This window comes from Erithacus rubecula, assembly GCF_903797595.1.
Source record: "Erithacus rubecula genome assembly, chromosome: 6".
NCBI lineage: Eukaryota > Metazoa > Chordata > Aves > Passeriformes > Muscicapidae > Erithacus > Erithacus rubecula.
This window is the reverse complement of record NC_136688.1, coordinates 51,192,605-51,220,005: the sequence shown is the minus strand read 5'-3', so window position 1 is coordinate 51,220,005 and position 27,401 is coordinate 51,192,605. Positions and strand designations below refer to the sequence as shown.

At 41.6% G+C, this 27,401-nt stretch overlaps 1 protein-coding gene and 1 long non-coding RNA gene across 3 annotated transcripts; one reads left to right on the top strand and one right to left on the bottom strand.

The window, feature by feature from the left end:
• Positions 1 to 545: 545 nt before the first annotated feature.
• TRMT61A (tRNA methyltransferase 61A) lies at positions 546 to 23,398 on the bottom strand. The gene is made up of 4 exons (XM_079308735.1): positions 23,275 to 23,398; positions 20,318 to 20,682; positions 10,300 to 10,566; positions 546 to 1,957 (listed from the first exon to the last, which is right to left on the bottom strand). The coding sequence occupies exons 2-4, from the start codon at positions 20,646 to 20,648 to the stop codon at positions 1,629 to 1,631; spliced, it is 927 nt and encodes a 308-aa protein (XP_079164861.1). The 5' UTR covers positions 20,649 to 20,682; positions 23,275 to 23,398; the 3' UTR covers positions 546 to 1,628.
• LOC306803371 lies at positions 22,861 to 26,038 on the top strand. 2 transcript variants are annotated; one of them, XR_013774613.1, is made up of 3 exons: positions 22,861 to 23,091; positions 24,087 to 24,265; positions 24,760 to 25,296. It is a non-coding gene; the product is annotated as an uncharacterized lncRNA (long non-coding RNA). The 2 variants fall into 2 exon arrangements; XR_013774612.1 differs by lacking the exon at positions 24,760 to 25,296 and adding an exon at positions 25,774 to 26,038 and having other exon boundaries at positions 22,862 to 23,091.
• Positions 26,039 to 27,401: the final 1,363 nt, after the last annotated feature.

Below are 27,401 nucleotides of genomic sequence, written 5' to 3'. Positions count from 1 at the left end.
TGTGCTGTGCTGCTTGGTGGTGATCCCAGCACACACAAACGTGCACACACACACACACACACATGTTCTAATACAGCCACCAAACCCCACACACAGCACCAGAACTTACTGCACAGCCTGGGCAACATGAACAGCAGCAGAAAAGGAACTTTCCCATAATTTCTGGAGAAATGCTGCAGTTGTAGGCCAACTTACATAACTGATTTAGCTGAACAGAATTGCTTTCTGCCTTTAATCTGCTCAACAGTTTATCTGTGCAGTCGTGATCGGTTGAGCTCTCCTTAAACCGTTATGGATTAGCGTTCTGCTGTAACACGTTAAAAGCTTAGCTTTGTTTATTTTTGTCAAGAATGGGGGAGGGATATCAGGTTAAATGTTCAGGCAGCAGTTTGTGAATGGCTGTTTCTCTTGCACAGCAATCGATACACTCAGGTACCGAATGCAAGGCACAGCTAAATGCTTTGAGTGGCAGCACTAGTGGCTGGAATGGGAATATTTGTGAACTTACTATTAAAAATAAAAGAAGAAAAAGAGAAGAAACTTAATAAATTTGCATGATTATTTTAATCTATAAATACAAAATATAATCCAGCATTCAAACAGTTCATCACACCCACCAGCTCTGTATGGAAGACCAAAGAGTAAATGATCTGAAAACTTAATTAATAAGGCTGGTCGAGGATTTTACTAAATTTGCATTATTGATGTAATTTGGAGACAGAAATCCTGCCAAAAGCAATCTTTCTGTCATTCAGCTGCAGGAAAACAATACACCATAATGGAAATAAACCACCAAACAACTGGAACCTCATCCACACCACTTACAAAGAGGTGCTCAGATAATATTAGCCAGCTGTTCAGTTAATTTTCACAGTGGATTCATCAACTATGCAAGTGGTTATTCCATTAAAACATGACTGTATGAATCCAGGTTCGAATTTCTACTATAAATTGATGAGCACAATATACCAATTTAAATTAAACCCAACAATTACTATACTTCTTTGACATCTGTGTAGTCAGAATGATTTGCAGAAGCCAGCGTGGAATGGAGTAAGAGGTTGTATTCCTGAGTGCTGCCAATAATCCTCTGGAACCCTACTCCAAGGAAACACTGATTCTGTGAATAGTTGTGCTGGCAACCCTATAATCTTGGAACTTTCTTATCTAAAATGGAGGAAGTAGGCACTTTCACATTCTTCAGAGCAACACAGATACTAGAGAAGTTTAAAAAACAGTGTCCAGTGGTGCTAGGAAAAAATAAAAACATAAACCTGGGAAAGTAATTCAGAAAAAAAGAAGGAAAAAATCCAACTTCTTTGCAATTTGTCTGTTGTTTGTTTTGCTTTCCTATGAGAGATCTTAATTCTGCACATTCCAGTGAATGGCCATTCACTATTAATTTATCTTCTTTTTGACAGCAAGTGGAGCACCATTCCAGAGTTTCAACATTCCCTTGATGCTGCTCTGCTTAATGCTTGTGTGCTATTTAAACAAAGCATATTCCAACCAAATCTGACTATATATGGAATTCCCTGACAAGTAAAACTTTGGATGCCATACAAAAAAGAGCCATGAAAACAGAATGCACACAAACTCCACTCCAGACTGCACAAACTGGGCATGTACTACACCATGCTCTTGGTAGCAAAGGTCAAGTACCCAGTGTGCCCAACCACCTCCCTGAGTGGCACACCACTCTTGAACTGCACAGTCCCTTGCTGCAGATTAGCACACGGGCTACCTTGGTGTGACGGGTTGCTGCTGTCAAAGCCAGAGCTGGAATTATCCTCAGCTGCTTTTCCAAGGTCAGGTATTTGCAAGCTAATTGTCCTTACATTGTACACTCGGAGCAGAATTTCCAAGGTGTTAATCTCTGTAAAACCATATTCTTCCATTGCTAGACAGGTTCTTTGAACTTGTTCAATGCAGGGGGAGAAGGAGCAGATGCGGCCACCTGCAAAATAAGACAGGTAGTGGAAAAGAGGGCAAAAGCCAAAATGAAACACTTTCCATCTTTTTTCAAATTCTCCCAGATGCCCATAGAATACAGACAAAGTGAAAACATTCTTCAAGAAAATCTTCACAAGGCAACTTTGTTGGTTTAAAGTGGCAGCACAAAATCAAAATCAACTCTACAGGATGCTTAAGACCCTTTAAAAACAACAACAGCATCTTCATTCATCTTCCACACCCAATGCTGCCCTCGACATTTGTTCACAGCAAAACTGTTGAAGTTGATTCCTTTAGAGCAGCCACTCTTTTGGAATCACTCTCCAGTGTTCTGGACTGAGGCACCAAAGTGCAGCTGGCACGTAGACAAAGCCAGAAGTCATTCTCCAGACGCTGCAGAGCGCTGGAGCCCAGCGCACACGCCCGCACAAAAGCGGCTGTGTTTAGCTGAGGACGATGGTATGTGTGGACAGAATAAAGGGATCTCTCCAGGCCATAGATGGAGTGCTGTTAAGGCTTTACCCTTTTAGTCAAGCTGACTAGCATGTCTCCTGAGCACTGGAGGTTACTGGATATCACATCGTGCAGGCTGACAGTAAATGCTGCAAAGGACAGGACTTAAGTGACAAACTAACACTTACGTCCTTGTCTGTGCACAGTTCTGATTTTTGATTCTTAATACCGAGTATTAATAGGCCCCCTACACCTTTCTAAGTGCTACAATGTCACCTTAACAGCTGAGAATAGAACGATTCAGATTTACTCTGAAAAGCCACAGCCAAATCAGATCAAAGAATTATAAGGACACTGTCTGCCATAAAGCCAGGGCATGTGCTTTCACCCAGGACACAGTGTCCCTCAAGGCAACTGCCCTTCCTGAAAAGCTTTTGTGCAGGAGGAAGGAACACTGGGCAATGCAGCTTCAGCTATTGTTTCATTTACAACAATTAGCTGAAAATGCCTGCTGACCTGATTTGCATTCCTTCCCAGTTCTCTCCTGGGCTCCAGTCAAACCTTCCAATACCAGTAATCTAAGTAGTTAAAGAACCCGTGCAAGCCAGAGCAAAGCATCCTGCTAAAAATAGAGGCAATGCTGGGACTACATGTAGCCTGCTTTATCTCAAGCTCCCCCTTTTTTTTTTTCCCTTTTTCGTTTCTAAAGTCAGATCTCTAAAAAAAGCAAGCATCAGGTCTGAAAGCGTCACTGTAGCTCTCTAGTTACTGTGCAGCAATGATGTGCTGGGTACTGCCTGGGGAAGAACACTTTCAACAACCATTAATCCACCATACGCTAAGTAAGATTTAATTTTAGTCCTCAAATAAAGTCTCTGCACCAAGGGGTTCTTATCATGAATCTTCAGAACAAAGTACCCTGGACAAGTAATTCCCTGGAGCGACAATTAAAACTAATAATCACCTGCAAAATTAATGCTGGTATGTGTCTTTGTAAACCAAGCCTGTTGATGCTGATTAAATTGCATGCCCAGTCCATTAACTCCCATGAAATTAGATTTGTATGTTCATCAGGACGGCCAGCAGTACCAAAATGTTCCTGAATCTGACAGCTAATCTTTTCTGGCCAAAAAACTTACACTCTTCTACCATGCTTGCAGATGTAAAACAGAAAAGCTCAGGAAAAGAATTCTGTTACATAATTAGAAAGCTACTATGATGCATGCATGTTACAAAGAAAGAATTTATATTCTTATTGTGTAGGGAACTGAACAAATGTCTGATTTTACTAAATGTCAGTTCACAATAACTCTTTGTCTGCAAAGCAAGAATCTGCCGAGAGACCAGAGACTACTACTTCATTCAGGCTTTTTGGTTTTGATGTTTTATATTGCAATAAAAAAAAGCAAAATATATTTACATTTACAGTAAGCCTGTTCTTATTTATTCTGACTCTAAGGGTTTAAAGATATGTTTAAGCTTTTGAATTCACATGCTCTGGATTTACAGTGAAAAACTCAAAGCCTGCACACAGCTGTTGCCATACAAGCAGCAAAGCCACCTACAGTTCTTGTCAAGCCTTCAATTAAAGGCAGAGCACCCTTCCTCTTGCCAGGGGCTGGTCAGCTGAGCACAGCACATCAACACCAAACTTGGTGAAGATTTATCAGGCTGCCTCCTCACAACTGCTGGGGGAAGTAGGGTTACAGAAAACGGGCTTGCAAGCCATTTAGTAAGGAAGAAAGCTCTTGCTTGCAGTAGCAAATATCCAGAGGGCAAGCACAAAAACCAATTTTTCTTCATGCACTGCTGGAAGTTTCTCGGGTGTGAAGGATGAGAACTTCTGGTGTTCCATCTGAGACCATCCAATGGGTTTTAATAGTTCTGTCAATTTTGTTTTGTCCTTTCATGCCTATTGTTGTCATTATTTTTATACACCCCTCTCAAATAAATATACTTACAAAGGGTTTAGAAGCAAACCCATCAGGCATCTGTCCTTACAGATTCTAACAAGTGGGAGAGGAGGTCCCCTCTGCTTTTTCCTGTACCATCAGGCAGGCCAGATCTGACTTGCAGTTACAGGCTGGAATTACTTGATTAAGCAGATATTAGGAGCAAAGTTTGGAAAGCTACAATTAGCAGAAGGCTGGAAGGCAAAAATGAAATTGCAGTTCCAGACTGTGAGAGGGTGTCTAAAATAAAAACGTTTGGGAAGTTTCAATTCCTATGGTGTGTTTAGACCAGAAAACAAAACAAAACAAAACAAAACAAAACAAAACAAAACAAAACAAAACAAAAAAAAACAAACCAAAAACAAAACAAAACAAAACAAAACAAAAAAACCCCAAAAAACCAAAACCAGCACTCAGAATGACATGGTCATCTGCCCCAGGAGCAGAGACACTGTCATCTTTAACAGAGCAGATGCTTCTGAATTCTGCACACTGTGGGCTGCCCTCTGTACCCAGCTGGACTACCAGATAGGCAACACCCCTTCTGTCACAATCACCAAAAAGATATAAATCTAGATTTTAGCATTCAGAATGCTCAGTCTTTGAGAGCCCTCTTGTTCTTTAGACACCAAAAGGCTTTTAGGGCTTAAAGGACTTGAATATGCATTGCTTTGTCTTGCCATGCCAAGGACTCCTTAGTGAATGAAGGAACGACATGAGCTCCCTCCCTCTCCTCTCCTCCTGGGGTACACTGGTCTGTCTGTGGATCACAAAGGGGTGGACTAGACCAGAGAGCAATGAAAACATCTGAATGGAAACTTTTTTGTGCAAATTTGGTTTGTGTTCTTTCAGAGCTCTCCTTTTAGGAAAGCTACCATTCCTAAAATTTGGTTAATGAGATCTGTGTGTCATCATAAATTGATATAGTAATTATGAGAGATTAATCCTGTTCACATTGGGAAGCTGTGTGAGCTTTTTGATCTGAAGAGCTGTCTAAAAATGTGTTTATTCATGTATAATGCATCTGACAAGTGCTACAGTTGAGGAGAAGAGAATAATGAGATGGTATGAAAGACTTAAGTTTTTTTCTACCTTCAGTTTTACAGGGAAAGAGTTAGTTTGAAGCATTAATGGAGAGGTTAAATGTCCTGAATCCATAGCCTGGAACAAACCCACAGAGTCCTGGCAGTCATTGTGAGCAGCAACAGGGTCAAGAGTACATGAAAATGGAAGCAGAATTCAGACTGGAACGATTAGAAAAGAGAGCTTAAGAGAAAGGGGAAATAGAGGATTTTCATCCACATAACACTGTACATTTCAACCAACTGTATCTAATTGGTAATTGAGGGACACACCATTGCATCTCTGCAAGAGGCCAGTGCCTTGAAAGTTGCCAGAATGTTCCTGTGCAACACCAATGATTTTGCTTCTGGCTTGTCTGAGCAAGGACTAACATCTCTACCAGTTCTGTTTGGCCAAAGAGTGCATTAGGTTTCAAGTGTGGAAAATCTCAGTGCAACCAATTGACAAGAACTTCAGTGTGTGTTATGATAAAGAAAACATGTCCAAGAAATATGCTCTTATTTTTGTAGGTTACTGTATGTGTCACAAGTCTTCTGACAGGCTCTTTCATCATCCCCATATTATTCAGATGATGCACATGTACCATTAAGTTTTAGGGAAAAGGGCCAGTAATTTTAGAATGATTCTGTGACATAAAGAATACAGCACAGCATTTTTACCTCTGGAAAAAGAACACAGCTTGGGTTTTGGGAGTTAAATGCACTGTCATAGTTGGAAGATTATGTTACAAAGATCTCAAAGAAGAAAAAAAAAAAACCACACAGGCATTATCATTGTGCAGGGGTGAGGCAGGAGAGTCACTGAGCAGCATCACTGTGGCATTTACTCTGTGCTAGTAGGACACTAAAAATATTGTATCTGCAAAAGGGGACAGAATGTCCTTTAAGTGCGTGTGCTCGTGGGCGATTTGATGTAGCTTCCCTGACAAGTGAAATTAGAGGATTTGGCTGTTGGAAGAAATCAGAGGATGTTTCTTGATTCAGAAAAGAGAATTTTCTCCAAATCACTTGCCAGCTCATTAATAGGAAGCTTGATGTGATTTTCTGCAAATGTGACCTTAACCTCTGCACTTGTAGGTGCATGATTCAAAATGATTTTTTTCCTGCTCATTATTATGGGCTGGTAAAAGCATGTAACAAAGAATAAAAAATCAGTTGGCTCCATACTGGGGAAGAAAACCTAACAACTTTCTTTAAGGACTCCTTAATCTCAAACTACTTCCTTCAAACTGTGTAAAAACCAGTAGCTTTGGCTGGCCTTCCACAGTGAGGATTTTGATGCAGGAATCCTTCTACACATGAAAGAATCATTTGTACTTCAGGGCAGGCCCACTGTGTGCACCTGACCTACCAAGCTCTAACAGACCCAAGATAGAGATGAATTAGTAATCCAAGTATTTCACATGGTGAGGGACAGAAGCTGTGCCTCAAAGCCACACCTGGGTGGCTTAAAACTGGGACCATGAATAACCTCTGGAGCTCAAGAAAAATAGCCAGTGAGGCTTCCTACATGGACATGGAAGTGCAGAGGCTAAAAGAGGGAGATGTTCAAAGTGAACTTTGCCTGCAGAGTTTTGGGGGAAGAACTGACAATACCATATTATTACCTGGTTCAGGTGTTATTTCAAGGATCACAATTTGACAAGCTCGTAATTTAGGGGCTTTATGATGCTCAAGAGTGAATGGAAAATCTGAATTTAAGAGTAAAATCTTTAAAGAAAGAAAGGAAATAAAAGAGAGGTGGGTTTAATAATTTTGTGACTCAGACTGTTAAACACCACAAGGAGCAACTTAAAATGCAAGAGGCTAATCCAACCTAATATATAGCTGTAATTTTCCATCCCCCTACCTGAAAATTTAAAATCTGTATGAAAATTACTGTACCAGTGGGTTTCTCCTTCATCTTCCACAGCCTTGGAAGAAATAGACAGTATTTATGAGAGTAGAGTAGGTGGGTACAGAATTATATTCAAAGCACTACAGTATTCAGCTGTGGAATGACTGTGAGTCAAAAGTTTCAGGGCATTTAAGAACTGCAGAATATTTCTGTTACCTCACAATTTTCTCATTTTCTTAGTTTTTAAAAATGTAGCCTGAAGGGGTTAATGTCAACATTGCAAGAAACACCAAGGTCAGATATTGGGAATGCAGCTACGACTACAAAAAAAGCATTAATCAGCAGATGCTGCAGAAGAAAAACAGTGCAGGTCTGGAAATGAAAGGAAGTTCTGCAGTGCAGCAGTGCCTCAGAAATGCAGCGTTTCTGCTGGAAGTGTGAGTGGTGACATCAGCACAAAAGGATGCAGCTGAGATGCAAACCTGAACAGCAGCAGAGAGCATCACCAGAGAACAAGAACCTTCTAGTCACAAACATACTGTGCCATTTTATTTCAGCTCTTCAGAGGCTGGCAGTGCTTTAAATGGGAGGCCAAGCTGCTCTTAGTAGTGTATTTACAGCATACTGCAAGGCATAACATGAGTGATAACTGTACTCTGTAAAGAGGATCATTAACACTCAGCCTACCAGGAGCAGCAACTATTCAGGACCTGGAGCAAAAGTAGAAAACACTGATCTGATAAGGCTTTGTTAAGGTTCAGAACTCTCTCATAATGTCTTAGCTGAACTCTCTATGATGAGTACTGAGGTTTTAAGGAGAAGAGTAGCTAATGCTATATATTGAATTCACTTAGTTCTGATTTAATTCAAAATACTTAAGACTTTAGGGACTAAATTACCACTATCTGGCAGTACAGCTGTGATATTTACAAGGCACATCACAACAAAACCCATAGTGTGAATGGTTCAAATGTGACCCTGTCCAGCTCTGAGAGAGTGGGCGTGGACAGAAAAGAGTGGAACTCATTTCCTGCAGTGATGCTTTATCACAACACAACCCTGGAATGGGGTTGAATAACAGCAGAATGTGCACAGCCTGTACTGCAAAAGAGGTTTAACTCTTTGAAAACAAAACAAAGGAGCACTATTAAATTATCTGCCTGTGGTAGGGAAAGGGAAGCAGTTACAGATAACCTTCTGCAATATTTTAGATTTAATAGCAGTAAAAAAACCACAATGAAACTACCTGCATGACTCAAAATAAAACAGAGAAGTGTGCAAGTTTTTACATATTACTGCTACAATCAATTATATTTTATATGAAAACCAGTTTTTGTTTATTTGCAAAATAGCAAAATTTTAAAAATGTCCCCAGTCAGTGGGGTATCAAGTTGCCCAAAAGAGGAGCCTTAGACCAGCACCAGATCTCAGACATGGGAGGCTGGGTGCAGCAAAAACTGCAGCAAGGATCAGCAACTTCACCTTTTGAGTGGTTCATAAAGTGAATGATGCCACTTCACAAACACAGAAATGTGGGATTTTGAAGTCTTATTTATATTGCCTAAGCAGATGTAACCTTGTAGCATAGCACAGAAAAGCATAGCCAGATGGTACGGCCGGTTTGGAACCATAATACATTTTCTAGGATTTCAAATGCTGGAGTGAGACAAGGATTCAAAACCTGGAACTGTTCAAGCAGCCCTGCTTAGTATTCTAAGCATGCAGCACTTAAATAATTCAAATTGGACTGCGCAATGCAGCGCCTTCTAAGCTGGGAAGTCAGCTGAGTGTTGTGCTCACTAGATTAGATAATTTGAGCATGGGAAGGGCATCGTACAGTGCAGTGATTTTTTTCTCTCCCAGGACACACTGGAAAGCTGCTACAAATTGAGCTGTAACCATTGAAGGTACAGAGTGCTAACAAGGCTCACTCTATTTATTCACTTTTTAAAGAAAGTGTGTTACATGGGTATCACAAAGCTTTCTAGAAAATTTTCAGTAGTAGCTGAGATAGCCCAACTGAGGAGCTGGTCTTGACTCAGCAAGGCAGTGCACACTCAGTGACCTTTAAAAACAAGATTAAATCCTGTGATTTCAAGAAGACTTAGCAATTCACTTGAAGTCCAGCCTGTGATTATGTATTTTAACAAAGAACTGTGCCTTGGCACATAATCAAGTTTTTTAAACTCAAGTGCCAGCATGGACACTGTTCAGCACTCCATGCTCTCTTGATTATAGAAGTCACTTTTGTGGATGGAAGCAGTTTGGCAAAAGTTAGTTCAGATCCACATTATTATGACATTACTTAGAGGAAAACTTATTCCAGGATAAAATAATAATTTATTCACTGAAGCTTATTTTTCAATAGGGAAAAGAGGTATAATAAAGTGGTGAAATCTGTGCAAAACCTCAACATCGGTTCTCACTTGCTGTCACAATGCCAGAGTAATTGGTATAAACTAGAACATCCTTTCTGTTCCATTCCCACTGCATCCAATGGCAAACTTCTTACTAGGTCCAACCACAAAGATTTAGGACATAAACTAGAAAGCATATTTAAGTGCAACCACATTTTTTTTTAACATTACTGTTGGGGTGCTTTGTTAAATAGGTACAAATCTGCAATGGTTGATGTGAACTGAGGCTGAACACCTTTTATACAAACACCTCTCCACTGAATTGCCAAAGCAATTTGCTTTCAGCATTTATTGTTACTTCTGCTTCCCACAAACCTCAGATCTAGCAAAATGTACTTGAGAATGGTTCAAAGGAGTTCTTATAAACTGCCCATGCTAATTGTAGCGGCTCTCAAGGGCCTGCAGGAAAAAATTGTTCTTCTCCTTTCAAATCTTCCACAGTAAATTGAAGATGCCTTTTGAAGTTTTTATAGCCTTAGAAATGCCTGGAGACTGACATTTGAGAACAGTGATGACACAAGGTAAGGGAGCACATCTAATGCATGGCTCAAAGGCAGAGATACGTGCACAGCACCTCCTGAACAGAAAGAGAAAAATGCCGTTACCTTCAGCTTTTAATGCTGACTTTGCATGTCCTATGGCTTCCCATGGAGATGGAATATCTAGGAACACAGCATCTGCAATGTTTGAGACCCCAAAGCCATTTTTGCAGACATCCTGGTTGGTCACTGTGACCAGGTGCTCCACCCCGTGCTCCCGAAACTCCTCCCGCGCCTTCTCGGCCCTTTGCTGGTGGAACTCCACAGTGTACAGGTGCCCGGTGGGAGCCACCGTCCGGATCAGAGCATGGGAGAGGGACCCACTGCCCGTGCCTAGAAAAGACAAACAACTCATGAAATTGAGTTTGTCAGTGCCAAACATCAGAATTAAAGTCTTCTGCATTAGTCTTCCCGCTTGGAACACTTGTTCAAAACTCAAATGAACACAAACCACTGATTCAGCTCCCAAAAGAGAACAGTCCCTCCTTCAGAAGAAGGGAAGGACTAGGTGACCTAGGAAACAGTCTTCCGGGTCCTCAAAGCATCCATTAAAAAAATCTGGCAAACATAGGATCTGTCCTATCTCCCTGGAGTAGGAAACTAATGCCAAGGGTCAGCCATTGCTCCAACAACTGCCAGCAGAAAACACGAGGAAGTAACTGGAGAGGTTTTGTTCAAAGTGCCAGACTCTTCTAGAGTGAAAAGAGATTAAGGCAAATTTTAATGGATTTTCAGAACCTTATACTTCACTAAACAAAGAAAAGATGTTGGCATGGGTACATGCCTGAAAATTCTATTAATATCCATGTAAACAAATGGCTGTCAGGATACAGTTAGCTTTGCATAGATCTTGTAAGAGACATCCTCAACTCCCACTGGAATTTCCCAAAACTAAGGCCTTTTGGTTCCTTGCAGCCACCCTGATTGAACACCTGTCTTCACAGGTCACTTACACACATACACACCTACACAAGCTTAACTAGTGTAAAAAATCTATCACAAAATTGTAGGTAACTAGAATTACCACATTCAGACAGGGACTGACAAGACAAAGATTTTTTTCCTTGTTTTAGTTTGATAATTTAGGAAACTTACTTTAAATGATCCATTGGCATATTAAATAGATGAATTACTAATAACAAAGATTTTCACTTAAGAAAACACCCATATACCAATTCCTATTGCAAATAAGTCACTCAAGTGGCATTTAATGGAGTAACCTGAAAATTATCTGTGTTTATTGATTCATGATTCTGTTCTTAGAACACATTTCTCCTGTAGAAATAAAATCTATTTCTAGCTATTTTGAATGACTGCTCAGCCTGAGGCAAGTCCTTTCAGCTAACATAAATCTTAAAAAACTTATAAAGGACAGGAACCGAAGTACAGCAGCTCAGAAACAAGTACAAAGGAAATTAATTAGGGGGCACCAGGGCTGGTACAGTGGCTTAATTGGTGCAGTACTTTCCATAATCATACAGGAAGTCTGAGTTCACCGGCAGATCCCAGGTTCTTGCCCTCTAGTCACATAAGGGGAGGAACACTGCTGTGGCACTGTATTTAATCCCACAGCTCTGAAAGGGGAGACACTCAGACTGTAAACAGAGCCCAGGGCCCCTGTTTGCCACCGGATCAAGCGGCTGCACCAGGGAATCAGCACTGCTCCTCTGCCTCCCTCTGAGAGGGCTCTGACCCCAGCCAGCACACTGACAGCCCCCACAGCTTCAGCAGGGCACTTCAGAGAGGGAGAGAGCACCTACAGATTTAGCACTGGCTTCAGAGAGGTCCAAGAGAAGAAAGAACTTTCACACGCATGCATTTAATAAAGTGAAAATACAGACATTCAAGGCAGTGTAAAAATAAAACAAAGAAAAAGCAAAACACACCTATAAGGGCACATATCAAAAACTATCCTGTCACAGCATTTGAAGGATCTACATGTCAAAATGAACACTTCCCTGGTCAATGGAGTAATGGTAGCACTGCAGCTATGAGGTTGTGAAACTCGATGTATGTGCAGAACAATGAAATACTATTCCATTGATATGTTTTTAATGACAAAAACAGGGAACTATTGCTCACAGGATGCTAAAGACAGAACTCTGCCTATTTCATGCCAAAAGGGAGGATTACACAACTGAGAACTAATGCAAAATGAGGGAATTTCATAATTTTACCTCTCAAATGTGTAGTGCTGCACACTTTCTGCACCTCTCTCTGCTAATCTAAAGGAGTGAACAGGCCTGGTCTGTAAGCAGAAGAGGGAGGCAGCTCGTGCATGTATCCAATTTCCTTGTTCATATTCTTTTACATTTTTAATCACTTTCCTTTTAAATCTGCTCTTAAAAACACCACAGAAAATACCATTTGTCTCTTCCATAGGAAAACCATTAAGATTTTTTGGCTTCTTTTCTAAAACCCTTCTCTTATTCACAAACACTCCAATCCAAACCCTGAACTAAAACCAAGATGCTGGAAGTCACCACTTGCAGGTATATTACAGACAGAGCTTTTGTTAAACAAGATTGCCAGGAATTATTTATTGTTGACTGGCTACCACAAACACGAGAACAATGCATATGTATCACATTTTAACATATCAAATTCTATCCCATTAATATTATTAATGGGAGTATTTCTGAAGATGCTGCCTGCCTTCTCCGTGACAACACTTTTAAAACTGCAGGAAACAAGGAACAAGATGGTTATCAATCACCCACTATTGTAAAATCTCTCCTTGAAAATATATTCTGAACCCAGACATATGACACGATGATGACCCTTAACTCTCATGCACCCAATAGATCAGCACATTTGATGTGATCCATTAATACAAGAGTCTGGCATGAGTCCATACCTGCCCCAAGCCCTAAAGCCCAATCAACCCTTTCTACACAAGGCAGTTGTTCAACACTATGTTTTTGTGATGTTGTAGAAGGGGAAATTAATACTTATGTTCACCTTCTTCCCTTCAAATCTGCAACATTCAACATTTCTGTCCTTCTTAATTTTATTTCAAATCACTACTGATAAAAAGCAAAATATGACTCCAAGACTCTTAGGCACCAGTTTGGAGTAAGTTCTAGTTAGGTACAGGTTTGCTTCAGAAATGAAAAGTATTCTTAGCATGATACAGAATCAGTCAGGACAGCAGCAAAACCCGAGGAGTACTACTATAGATATATTAGAATGCTACCAAACCAGAAATTGCATACCTGAATCACCTGTATACAAATGAACCAAAAAAATGGATACTCAAAAATTAGTATTTTGTATCAGGAGAGTCAAGATCAGAACTGGAAGAACTTCAGTGGATTTTCTTTCTCACAAAGGTGAAATGAAATGCCCGTGTTCCTGATATGACCTAGAAAGCAGAAGACAACTAGAACAACTAATTTGTAATTCTATACCAGGATGCTCCCTTTCTGACAGCCTGCACAATAAATAGCCTTAGAAACTGTTTGCTCTCTGCCACAGGACAATGCCCACTTAACTACCATGTTTTAATCATGAATGGACTCTATAGAACAGAATTCAAACTGAAGACAATCTTAACAGCACAGCTGCTGCTTTAGAGCTCACTTAGGTGAGCACTAATGTCATTGCTAATTTTCACTTGGAAAATGTGATGCTTTTTTACATTGACTGTTCTGTGATCTCAAACATCTTAGTCAAAAAGCAGACATCTGCATTGCAGGCATTTAATGAGGCACTGCAGGGGCCCCAATATGCCACACTCAAAACTCAACATCTGAGGAGGCAGCACTGTGCAGGGGATCAGCACAGTGAAAACTAGGAATGGGCCTCACTTCAGTCCAAAGGCAGGAATTAAGCTCCTGTGTTACACCCAAGATTTAGGTGGCCCTAATGGCCCTGCACACTGAGGCAGCATCCTTTCCTTCTTCTTGGGCTCAAGCACATGACATTCTCCTTCTCTGATGCATATAAGCTCTAAGGGAGAGTTTTTGCCCTTCTCCCAAGCAAAATGCTGTAGTTTTAGGATTTCAGTCCTCATAAGTGGACACCTATATAAAACACTCAAGCTCAGCACCTACTGATACTTCCTTCTGATTTGCAGACAAGTATTGATCAGATGAACTTCTTAATTGCCCTGACCTCCAACAGATCTGTTCCTCTCACTCTCTGCTTATTCAAGTGTCAGTTTTTCCACAGAGAAGCCTCCACACACCTCAACCATCTTGAAACAATGTCCATGTTAAAATAATTTCTCACTTTCTCAAAAGTTGCAGTGGACAGTATCTGAGCTGTTCAAAAATGAAGCATGTTATTTCAGCACAGAAGACTGCCAAGACTGAGTGTCACCATGGCATCAAGCACAGTGCTTAACCAATATAGAAAACAAAGTGCATTTTACACTGTTTTCTGTTTAGTCTGGTTTCCTTATTGCAATGATATTTGTCTTATCTCCTGGAATCCTACCCATGCCATAAATATAAGTGACCTGATTCTGTGCTCCACTACATTTTCTCTTTGCAGGCTGTTGCTTGACTTGCCTTCTCTAGAAGTCTCTCATTGTGGTACTTCTTTTTTAAAAAGGAGCTACAAATTGTCATTTAGGATCTATAGATGTTTACAGCAGTGTGTAAACAAAAGCATTTTGGAATAAAGCTGAATAAGCTCTTAAGTGCATTAAAAAGTTCATATTGCTTGGAAACAGGAAAAGAGAAAAGTATGCAAAGTGTTATTTAATACTGGGTCTCTAAAATATCTAGTAACATTTTAATAGAACTTAAGCTTCTGATGCAAAATTTGGCTACCTAAGACATTCTGAAATGAGTAAATACAACAAAACAATGACAGTGTTGCTTTATTTGTCTCCTAGCTACGCCACTTTGCTCTAGCAAATAGTAAGATAGGTCATGAATCAGCCATGAGAACGGAAGGAGCCTCAAAACCAAGAGAAAACTCATCTTGAGACAGAGCTAAAAACTCCACAGCTAAAATCTGTCAAGAAACACTGAACAGACAAAGACTGCTCACTGTACATGACAAGTTTGTGTAATGACTTATAATGAGTACATGAAAAGATATTAAGCATTTGATGGAAATTAAGCCAAATATTTTACTGGGAAGATAGTCAAGGGCCCAAATCATGGTAGAAGAGATAAGACACAGGAAGAACAGGGACAGAGAGAAGGAAGAAGAGAGGGAGAGAGAGAATTTCAAGGAGTTGAACTGATGGCTGAAAGAGAAAACACCTAATCAAAAAGTTCACTTTACAATAAAGAAGTTCCCTTTACAGAAAATTAGCTTATCTGCCTATCTGTCATGGACACCATGCTGAAACAGGCATTTTAATTTTAAGCAGCAGGCTGGAGGTCACTGCTCACTGACCAGACTGAGGAGCTGAGGGAAGGGTAGTAGGGAGGTTTTCAAGGTTGGCACTGCCTACAAAAGAATATGAAGAATTAATTTTTCTTTAGAGATTCAAGTGAAGAAATAAATTTTCCTTATAGATTCAAAAGTCTGAATTTTTTAGGAAGGAATATTCTACAGAATGGACGTAATATGGTTAACAACATGGTTAGCAGAGCTGCATGAGAAGTGTGCTTGGTGGTCAGGTGAAATTACAAGATCAAAGTGAGTCCAGAAAGTGGAAACAAACCCTTTAGGGTATGAACAGCATTATTCACCAGCTGCATGACAGCCACAAGTCTGAATACATTACAGTGATGCCTCATGTGGTCAGAGGTTTGGTTCATAGAATCATCACAGACTCACAGAATGGTTTGGGTTCAAAGACATGTTAAAGATTTTCTCCAACCCACCTGTCTGGGGCAGGGACACCTTTCCACCAGACCAGGTTGCTCAAGGCCCCATCCAGCCTGGATTTCAACACCTCCAGGGATGGGCCATCCACAGCTTCTCTGGGCAGCCTGTGCCAGCGCCTCAGCACCCTCACAGTCATGAGTTTATTCCTAATATCTAATCTAATGTACTCTCTTTCAGTTTAAAGCTATTACCCCTTGTAAAATTCCCTCTCCCCAGCTCTCTTGCAGCCCCTTTAGGCACTGGAAGATGCTGTAAGATCTCCCTGGAGCCTTCTCCAAGCTGACAGCCACAGCTCTGTCAGCCTCTCTCCACAGGGAAGGAGCTCCAGCCTCACCTTCATGGCCTCCTCTGGACTTGCTTCAATAGATCCACATCTTTCTTACTGCCCCTCTGTTGGGGACCCCAGCACCAGCTCAGTGCTTTGGTGTGGCAAGAGAATATTGTGGATTATGACATTTGTACTGATGAGGCTTTTCTAATACTTCAAAAGATGCTATACAAGGATCAGGTTTTTATTCTTCTCTCAGTCCAACATGAACAGCTGCTAAGAAGTAGGTAAGGGAGACATTATAAAACACAGACATAATTAGTTTGGGCACATTCCAGAATCAAATTAATACTTCCAAACTTTGGTCTGTACTTTACACTAAAAACAGAGCTGCAAACCATTTAGATGTACTTATGACACAAAAATAATGAAGACATGAGCAGTATTTGTCAAAAAGTCTATAAGCACTTCAGAAGAGTCATAAACATACAGATGACTTGCTAGGACTCCACAATAAACTCTTAATCATTTATTAAGTATCCATTAATCATTAAGTCCTCATTAATTTTTTATGAGTGTACTCTTAACAAAATCTATGCCCAGGCTGTGAGTTTGAAAATTTCATAATTGTTTTTGAGAAGCTCTAGTGTAAGGCTGGGTGGCAGCTCCTGTTACTCCTCTGAGAAACCATGAGAACCCAGAACAAGGCTCTCAAGCCTTCAGAAATCCAGTCCCTCTGCTCAGAAACCCACTGCTGTGTAGCAATGAATAGGGTTTAGCAATTTTTAATTTGGGATTTAGCTGAAGGGAAACAAAAATCCAATTAACATTTTCGCTCATGTGAGTCTGATTTTGTGAATGCTGAAGGATCACTGGGATGGTTAAAGTACTTTTGACTAAATTACGTTTTGTCTAAATACTACGCTCCATCGAGGCCAAAATATTTCTGAGATTTATCAGATTAAATGAGGTTTCACATGCTGCACTATTAGGACAGATGCTCTTTTACATCTCACCATGGAGAGAGGACAGTAAAAAAGCCGTGATGTATGGGGACTGGAAAGAAGGGGATTTTGTCTGGAAAAAGTATTTGAAAGGTTTCATATTGGTTTCAGTATAGTATTAAAAATAAATATAAACCCCTCAAAATCAGTTGTCAAATGAAATTATTATCCTACAGGGAGCCTAGCCTGGGAAGTTGACATCAAGATTTGGTTTGGAGAGTGGGGTGAGAAAAAGAGAAAGATTTAGCCTTTTCCTTTATCTAGGCATTGCTGCACATGCAATAAACACATATGGGCTTATTAGAGTTACCTGACAAGAATGAAACTTTCATACATTGGGCCACTCACAGCAGGATTTAAGCTGCTATTTTGAGTATCATAATTTTGGAAAGATAGAGCTGTTAAAAATTGTATTCAAGTGGGGAATTTCTCAGAGCAGGGACCAATATTTTAAAAAGATCCTATCTCTAGTAACAATGCTCAGTTTTAAAACTCAACATACCTTTATAAATTAGAAATTAGAAGAAGACAGAAAAAGGATCATATTCCTACACCTCTGTCATGAAACATCAGGTAGATGCAGAGTGTCCTTATAGCCTCCTCAACAGAGTATACCTGGGTCATTTTAATTATGCATATGCTGCTGACAAGCTTGCTCTTTATGTATTTATTAAAGATGACTGAACACTTTAAAAACTGTATTAATATATTTGTATCTTTTAGGACAAATCAATTTGAACTATACAATAAAAGTGACATAAAGTTAATCCTTATGATTATTCTACTCCATTTTTATAATCACATAAGATCACATGCATAAGATCATTTATACTCCCAGCATTTCAACAAAACACAGAGGGTATTTCATCTTACTTTTTCACAGCTGTGGACACTAATTAAAAATTCTGCTAGCTTACAATTGCTAAATACAGGACACACTTCTACAGTTGAGTTAGTAAGACAAGAGGAAAAGAGCCCACCTTTATTACAGAGCCTGCTTTGCCAGTCCATACAGCAACTGTGTATATAAATTCAAATAATAAAAAAGACAGACCTCTGTGTTAAGTAACTCTTAAAATAAACTCGGCACCAGCAGGAAGCAGACTCAAGTTTTACTAAACCAGATTTCCTGTTTTGTTTCTACCCATCACCATTGGGATGGTTCTGTCCAGCCCACACAAGGTTAACCTAGAGCTAATGATTTTGGATCACCAAATACCATCGAATTTAGGATGGCACCAAAGCAGGCTACATCACCACACCAGAGCCCCCAGTTGTCAATATCTGTCAAGTTTTTAATTGAAAGTAAATCTGCAGTAAGGTCTCTTGCTTCAAGGTTAGCCAGATGGATTTGTTGCAGTATTCTTTCTTCTTTCCTTTCTTTGTGAATAGTGAACTTGCAATTAATACAAGCACAACTACAGCAGTAAAATTGTTCACTTTGTCTGGAAAGCTGAAGTTGCAATACATTGGTAGTACAAACATTAAAATGGTCCTGGGGACAGCTTTCCCTTAGCAAAAAGGACTGATTTGTGGCTATGACTTTTGACCCACAACATTTTTGGAAATCATCAAGTGTTTCCATTTCTTAGCTGTTTAGATAAGCAAGAGATTAAACATTTTCATCCTCTCTAGGCACCTTTGACATTATTGAAAATATTTTATGTACAGTCCTGTACATTTGACTAGTCTAAGTGAGACAGGACATGGAGCAATTGAAATCTCTCTCCTCCCCCTACACCCCCCAAATAATTTATTGTTTATTTTTCCCATCCTGTCTAACATAGCAGGGAGAGGAAGAGCTGATAAAACTTCCCATGAACAAAACAAAAACGGTCAGATCATCCTACAAACCAAATTACAAACTCACAGGACCCAGCTATTTTCACAGCATCAGAGGCTTCTGCACAGAGCTTTGCCTGCTTCAAGTGCTGCTGTACAGCAACTGCTTGGTTCTTAACGGGTGAAACTGGGTGCAGAGACAAGTGGTGTTTCAGCTGTGTTAGAAAGTGGTCATTATGCCTGAAAAGCTGCCCAAAATTATGCATGAGTGGGAACAGGAAATGGTAAACGCAAGCAAGTGCAGTGCATCACAGTCTTGTCATGCTGATCCTTTGCCATATCTGTGCTTGAGAGGAAGGGTATGAAACTGCCTCATAAAAATGCTCTAACAGCCAGAAAAAATAAGGACAAACTACCTCAGTTGCTATTTCTCCAAACTACAGAGATTCACTCAAATCAAGCAAGACTTATTTTGCCTGTAGTAATAAAGTTATGAAGATGCTATTATAAACTCTATGTAACCAAGAAAACATTTATGTAAATTTCTACTCCTTACTTCCAAATTAAGCAAAATCATGAAAGCTGTAATAAATTAAACTAAGTTTAGAAATAAAACACAGCCCTGTGATGAACACATCATGAATTCTATTTAATCAGTGATTTTGTATGAGGTTGTGGGGCTACAAGTAGATTACACTTGGGAAGAGAAGAATTAAATTTATGTACTTACACGCTACCATTTATAAATACTGGCAATTTAATTTCACTTACTAGTTCAACACTCTATCATCAGAGTCTATTTCACCAGTCTATCTCAACTATGTTCTCTAAAACTGCAAATTCAAAGCCTGAATCTGGATTTAAATAATGTATTTACAAACATTTTTAAAGTATGTAACAACAGTTTTAGAAAATGGGAATAAATATGTTTACATATTTGTTTTAAGAAGATGAATTAACCAAACACATGCTCAGAGGTATACCCACAATACATGAGGTTGCACACCAAGGTAGCATCAATTTTTGAAGAAACAGCAGCTGATAACATGTGCACATGATATGAAACTCTTCAACATGTGGGCAGGGAAAATTATATCACAGCAGGAAAAATGTTTTGCAACATTTTGCAAAATATAAATAAATATAAAATATAAAGAAAATACAAAGAAAACCCTGTTTTTTCATGAAAGTGTTGGTGTTAGTTCCCAATAAAGCATTTCAACATAGTAGTTATTACCTGATTCACATACTATGGAGCCTGGCTTCAGTTCCAGCATCATGGTGATTATAGAGATGTCCGTGGAATACAGAATCTGTGTCCTGTGTGGGAGATTCATGGTCCACAGTTCTGGAGTTGGATGAAGAATGAACACCCATCCTCCTTTACTGCAGGTCACTTTGGAGCCATACTTCTTGCCTATGAGGTCTGTGGAATGCCTGATGACCCCATACTTAGTCTGTGTCACAGTGCCATGCTGGACTTTCACAGGAAACATGGACTCGTGGCCCAGGAATACAATAGCTGTGTCACCATCCTTTATTGTATCTCCATATTCAACAAAACTCATGGTGACAATCTTGTAGCTGGCTGATGATTGTCCCCTACAGAAGAATAAATATGTCAGGAGAGTTTCACTGGACCATGATGGAGCTACAGACATAAACCCAAGTAATTTTATTTTCTCCAATACAGAACAAAAGCACACTGTGCATATAAGATGCCAGCAAGTGAGCTCCAGAATGTTCAGGGACATGCCCTCCACTGTACTCTTGATCCAATTACAACCAATGGAAGGATCCCACAGATTTGAAAATAACAAGTATTTTTCTTGCTTACAGTACCTTTTAAAGAAAAATTGGGAAATACATTATCATTTACTCAGCCTGCTCCACAATGCTACTGCAGGTTAGTACCAATTTCAGCACCCTGTTCAATTACAGTTCCTGAGCACTCAGAGTATGTTATTAAGTTGTAACTTCTATTCCCATCTTCTTGCTTATTTCTTGGTGATTTACAACATAAAGACATTCTGCTACTTGCCTGGACCTCAATCACCAGCTATTAGGACCACTAACAAAAGTATACTTGAAAGTTTTCCAAATGAACGTTTAGAGGTAGGCTAAGGGCATTAATTTATGAATAAACTTGACTAACTGCATTGAAAAAAAATAATATTGTGGCCTTTAATATGCCATTGGAGGTGCAAAGTAATTGTCTGGGAAGTGATCTCTGCTGCAGCTAAATGTAAACAACCATTTGCAAGCTAATGCCAAGAGTCACTTCTGCCCCATGGTCTCAGAGCTGTTTTAGAGAATTACAATTAAATTCTGATGGCTTTGGGAAGACAATCTAGAAATCAGAAGGCAGCTTACAATGAAACCTGACATTGCTTTTCAGATAAAGCAGCAAACAGTCTAAGCTGCAGGTTGATCAGTTCATGCAAGAACTATTTAATGAAGTAATAGGGATCTCTAGGTTAGAAATTAAAGCCTGTGACAGAAGGCTTTGAAAGTCAGATTTTTGGTATACTATACCTGGAAGAATCAAAAGCAGTGTTACTTTTAGTTTCAGAATAATCACTGAATTCCAGCACTTTTGTGTTGAATGTTTAAAAGTCTGGTTCTGTTTCATCATTTTAATTAAAAACCTTCAGTTCTCAAAGTGTAGTCTGGTGTCTGTAGTCTGGTTCCTGCCTGGAACTCCGTGTAGCTCAATTTGCTGTTAAGCAGCCAGATTTATAATTTTTCCACTGCACTCACTGAGGCTGATAAACAGATGTGCTTGTGGTTGAAACTTCCAAAGCTTATGACATGCTTATTGCATAAGGTGCTTGGATGCCAAGGCAGAAGAGGCCTGTCTGGACATCTGGTAAATAGCAGGAAGGGCATCCCACCAATTCAGAAATGTGTATGTAAAGCACTTTGTGAGATAGAACAAATGCTGCCTTTTACAGCTTCCACCTTATGATTATGTCCATGTCTTAATCTTTCATAAATGATACTTGTAGCTCTCGTTCCAGATACTTTTAATGCAGTGCAGTTTTCAGTTCTCACAAGTGTCATTTGAAAGGATCTCGAATGGAATCCGTTTCTTCCACAGTATTTACTGCAGTTACACCCATGTGTAAAAGAGTCCTGTAGCAAGTCTGCAGGAACACTGAGCGAATTCCTCTCCCTTTGATTACACCAACTGGCTCGCAGCTTCCCTGCCTTCCTTTGGGCCACTACACTTAACAGAGCACTGAATCACAGACCCATCAAGGCTAGAAGGGACCTTTAAGTCCATCCATATCACAGCACACTGACATCGCAAGTGACACATCTCTCAGGCTCAGACCTCCCCTCCCACATTATATTCCTACAATTGGGGTAAAATTGGTGTCTGTGAGGAATTTTGTGAGTTTCTTTGCCTTGCCCCTTTGTCAAGGAGCACAGTGAGCTACAACCACTTGCAGTATTTTCATTCCCTGGCAGAGCAGAGGCGCCGGCAGTGTTACATTTTTACACCGCTCCATTCCCGGGCACCGCGGCAGCCGCACGGTGTGGGGAGATGGCAGTGCCGGAACACTGAGGCGGTGGCCCCGACACGGGGTCAGGACTTTTCTATGGGCTTGCCATGGATGGCTCAGCGACCTAAACCCAACGCCCCAGGCGATCCCAGGCAGCTCACAAAACCACTAACGTGATTCTGTGTTCCCTTCCTTCACAACCCAGGCACGCATCTCTCCTGCCTGCCCAGCTCCCACAGAGACCTGGCACGCTGCCCCTGCCCCTCCCGCAGCCCGGCAGCCTGGCACGGGGGCAGGGAGCCTCCCGCAGACGAGGCGGGCACAGCCCCCTCCTCGCCCGGCACACGCGGCCGGGGGAGTCGCTCCCGCCCCGCTCAGGGCTGACCCCGCTGCCAGGGCTCCCTCAGCCCCTTTCCGTGTCCCGAGGGCGGCGATGCGGCTCCTGGACCCCAGCAGCGCATCAGCCCGTCCCAGCGGAGCCGGGAACCTCAGCTGCGGGCAGGTGAGAAGCACGGACTGGGCAGGGAAGGGGTGAGAGCCGGCATTCGCCTGCGGGAGAGCAGCATTAACCCGTAAGGGCCCCGGGCGGCGGCTCCGCGGGGGAGGAACGCCTTCGCCCCAGCGCCCCGCGTCCCCGCGGCTGCCCGGGGCGGCACCGGTTCTCCCCGTACCCCGAGCCGTTTACCTCCCCAGGCTCGGCCCGGCGTGGCCCGGCCCGGCCCGGCTCTCCTCACACGCGGAGCCCGCCCAGCGCCTCCTTCCGCCTCGGTCGCAGGCTGCTGACGCTCCCGCCGCCTCCGCCCCCGCCAGCCCTGCCTGGAGCCGGGGAGTCGCCGCCGCCTGTGCCCGCCGTGGTCAGACCCAGTTCCTGCAGCGCTCCTGAGGCGCCCGTTTCTCTCAGCCCGTCTTGCCCACTGCTCCATCGAGGCGCCCGTTTCTCTCAGCCCCATCGAGGCACCTGTCCCCCGCAGTCCCCTGTTGACCGCCTCTCCCCGTCCTCTCCGCGCTGCTTGCTGGATCCCTGAGGAGTGGGGATGGTCACTGCCCACCCTCAGCAGCCGCCCAGGGCCCCGGGGTGCTCCTGCCTCGGGCAGCTGCCCTGTCAATGAAACTGAGGGGTCTCAGTGGGTCACAGTGAAAAGCCGCCATAGGGACTGATAGCCCCAGTGGGAACTTGGCGTTCAGCACCCATTGAACGTGTGGGGTGTCTGGAGGGCCATCGCCAGCAGGGCTGAAGCCCCTTCCCCGGGGAATGACTGCCTTTGCCATTGGCAGACCTGGGCCTTGCCTCCAGGCCCAGGCAGGCAGCTTCCAGAAAGTTCCACATGTCCTTCCCCCAAGGCAGCCTCCAGGAAAGGCAGCTCGAGGCCAAGCAAACTCTTCACAGGGGTTTCATAAGGCTGTAGGAGAAACCACACTGTGGGCTCAGAAGCTGCAGAATTGTTATCTAACCCCCTAACAGCATGGTACTAACTCCTACTTCTGTCTCGTGTTTAGGATTGAAATGATGTGGAGAGCCCTGCCTGCCCTGGTGCTACGGGGGCTGTAGTCAGGAGGCAAGGAGGAGCAAAGGAGGAGAATATTGCCTCATCTTCTGCTCACAACAAGCCCAGGCCACCTGGCATGGGAGCGGTGTGGGCATAGCAGGGAGCATGTGAATCACCCTGGACGTGCAGGTAGTGTTCCCAGCTAAATCAGATAACGCTCTGTACTGTGCTGCATTCACCAGTAACCTGTAATACACAATAATGGAGAAAAAGTCATCCTTTCACAATCACAAACCCAGTAACGGAGAGCTGTTTAGATGATGATCTGTGATTTTTAAAATTAATGTTGTTCCATGAAGTATAAGGGATTTTTTTCCCATTACCTTCAATGAGAACATATTTTTTTCTTATGGTGTTGACCTGCCCATAGCATAATTGCAGTAGTCTTTGTTAGTTATGAAACTCTTCTCCATCTAATCTAAACATAATGTATGCAGTTTCAGAGGTTTCTTAAACTGCAAACTCCTACTCAGCTGTTTTTCTGACTGGCAATCATGGCTCTACTGTGCCTTTATATTTGCACCCACTTTGTTAAATTTTCTGTCATTTTTAGTGTCATTGGTTATATTTGTCATTGTTTATGTTCTCATGTCCTTTCTTTCCCATGATGGGCTGCTGTTCAGATCACTATGGGCCTGACTGTGTGCAAGATTGAGACACTCAGCAACTCCTCATTTCCACAGGCACTCAGCTCACTGGAAATAATCAGTAATTTTCAACAGACTGCCTGAGCAGTGAGAAAAAAATACACCAAGGATTACAACTAAGCAAATACATTTCAAGTGATAAATGGGAAGAGAAGTTTCATTTGACAAGTTAAGCAGATGGAGCTATGGCCAATTTCTTTAATCTACTGCTACATGAGTGTTATGTTTAATTTTCAAGTGGTGTTTAGTTGTAGATTAGGAATTGGAAACAATTCAATTGTTCATGGCAAACCGCTTTCTGTTGCTGTTTCCTAATTTGGAATATTGTTCTGTGTTTCCAAGATGATGTTTATCCCCTAGTTCTTCAGGTTCATGTTACATTCATGCAAGTAATTTCAGAAGACACAATTCACTAGCTAACACCCATCTCCTCTTGCACTTGCACACCACACAACATTTATAATTAAGCCTCTTAGGAAGTTAGCTGCGTGGCCCATGATTAACTTCCCTTAATTCTTCATTGTTAAAGCTCAGTGCAAAGATCTCTGGAGTAATCAGCCCACCTTTCCAACCGGAAATGCAGCATATAAATCAGGATTCACTAAGATACCATCCCAGCAGGGAAAGTGAGCATTGGTGCCTTTATCATGGTCTAACAGGCCATACAGGCTTATCCAAAGTCAGTGTTTCCCAGCAGATGAGGCAGATAAATCGAGGCTGTTGACAAAGGGCACAGCATCTGTAATTAAGTCACTAGGGAAGCTGGCACGGAATGCTGTGACAAAGATAGGATCCAATTTACACACAGCTTTCAGCAAATCTTAAAATGCTGTCTGAGTAAAACCCAGTCACTTCTGGCTTACTGCATGCTAGAAATTTGTCAAATAGTGATGAGAAAAGGGAGGTAGAGAGTACATTGTTTATCAGACATGTAAATTGGATATATTTTAGTGATTTTATGTTCCTGACTTTCTTTCCATCTCCCCCAAGTTCTGTGAAGAAGGGGTGTGTGTTTGTGCTGGAAGTGCTGTAATGTGTGGCACACTGAGACTTCCACCTGCTTGCCACAACTGGTGTTCCCTGTTCTGCAAGAGAAAAAGAGCATATCCAATGAAACGGATCCTTGGATTTTGGATCTTGAGGTGACCTTGACTCCACAAATCTCCTGAACAATTAAATTACAGAACAGTTGATTGCTTCTTTGTTTGTGTGGCAATAGATTATGGAATAAGATAAAAGAAGCCTTCAGAAACTACCCTGATTGGCTTTTTTTTTTTTTTTTTTTCTTTTTTTGGAGAACACCACCACAAAAATATACCATAATGTAAGAAAATGGTTTCTGTTTCAAATTAAGAATAAAATATTTGGGTTTTACATTAAAAAATGTACACAATTATAATTATGTTTGCAACTGAGGTAATCCATTAATATTATATTCATATTGTAATTTATTGAGGACTCTAGGTACAATTTTACACTTATAATAATTTAATACTTGTTTAGCCATGTGTTATTTGCAATTTACACTATTCTGAAGCATGAGCATTATGTGAAACTATTAGTGTGTAGGGGAAGATTTTATGAGGTTAAAAGTGCAGAGGAGACCTAGAGAGAGGATTTGTTCTTTGATCCGGAAGCTAAGAGACCAGACTTGCACAGATGCCGAGCCCTTGGCTTCTCCTGGAGATCTGTGTACTCAGCATCTCAGTCTACCAGACCTGGAATAACTCGGAAAGCTGGATGGCTGCCAAACACAGCACATTTCTATTTGATGCAGTCTAGGCTTTTTACTTTGCAATGATTTCCTCTATATCTATATTATCATTTTTAAGTCCTTAGTTCTGTAAAATGCTCATGCTTCTTGTTCTCAGGGCGAGGGTACTGGTCATGGTGCTGAAAGGGTTGTGGTGGGAAGTTTCTGGTGGTGTCTCCTGATAATTGCAGCTCCTGTCAAGGAAAGCAACTCTGGGACTCAGATTGGCACTGTCATGGATAAGTACACTCTGTTTGGACAGGAAGATAAACATGGGCTCTGCTGGGAGAAACACGTCAGAGGAAGATATTATTATGTAAAGGTGAAAGTCAAATCAAGATATTCCCATTGTTAACAAATTATTATTTCTGCAAACAGCAGGATTCTCAGCTGTAGCTTAGCTTTGGGACAAACCTGCTCATTCCTACAAAAAGACCAGTGGAAGTCATTATTTTCATGAATTCCAGGTGAGCTTTAGTTGGGTCAGATCCCAGAGTTCCTGTGCCTGTCTTTAGCAGGAAATCACCCTCTCTCCAATAAAAGCTGAAGACTTTTTTTTCTTTTTTTGGCACATGACAAGAGCAGAGGATTCACTGCGATTCACACAGTCACCCTACTTCCTTTCAAATTAAACTGTAAAACGAGCCCACGGTTTCGCAGGTGCTGGAGGCGAGGTGCAGGTCCTCCCTCGGCAGAACCAGGCTGCCGGGGGCTGGGCGCCACATCCGCAGCCGCCTCAGGGCTTCTGCCAGCCCGGGGACACTTGCCACTCGCCAGGCTCAGAGCACGGCCAGTGCGCGCACTACATAACCCTTATTATAATGCTGCATTATCAGACGCGTGTTTGAACCCTCGACCGAGGGGT

Bases quoted from the DNA above. Each gene is read 5' to 3' on its own strand.
- TRMT61A (XM_079308735.1), bottom strand. From the start codon at position 20,648: ATGAGTTTTGTTGAATATGGAGATACAATAAAGGATGGTGACACAGCT. The intron at 10,567-20,317 runs GTAATAACTACT...TGTCTTTTCTAG, and splicing joins CTCCATAGTATGTGAATCAG to GCACGGGCAGTGGGTCCCTC. The intron at 1,958-10,299 runs GTAACGGCATTT...CTTATTTTGCAG, and splicing joins GTCAGCATTAAAAGCTGAAG to GTGGCCGCATCTGCTCCTTC.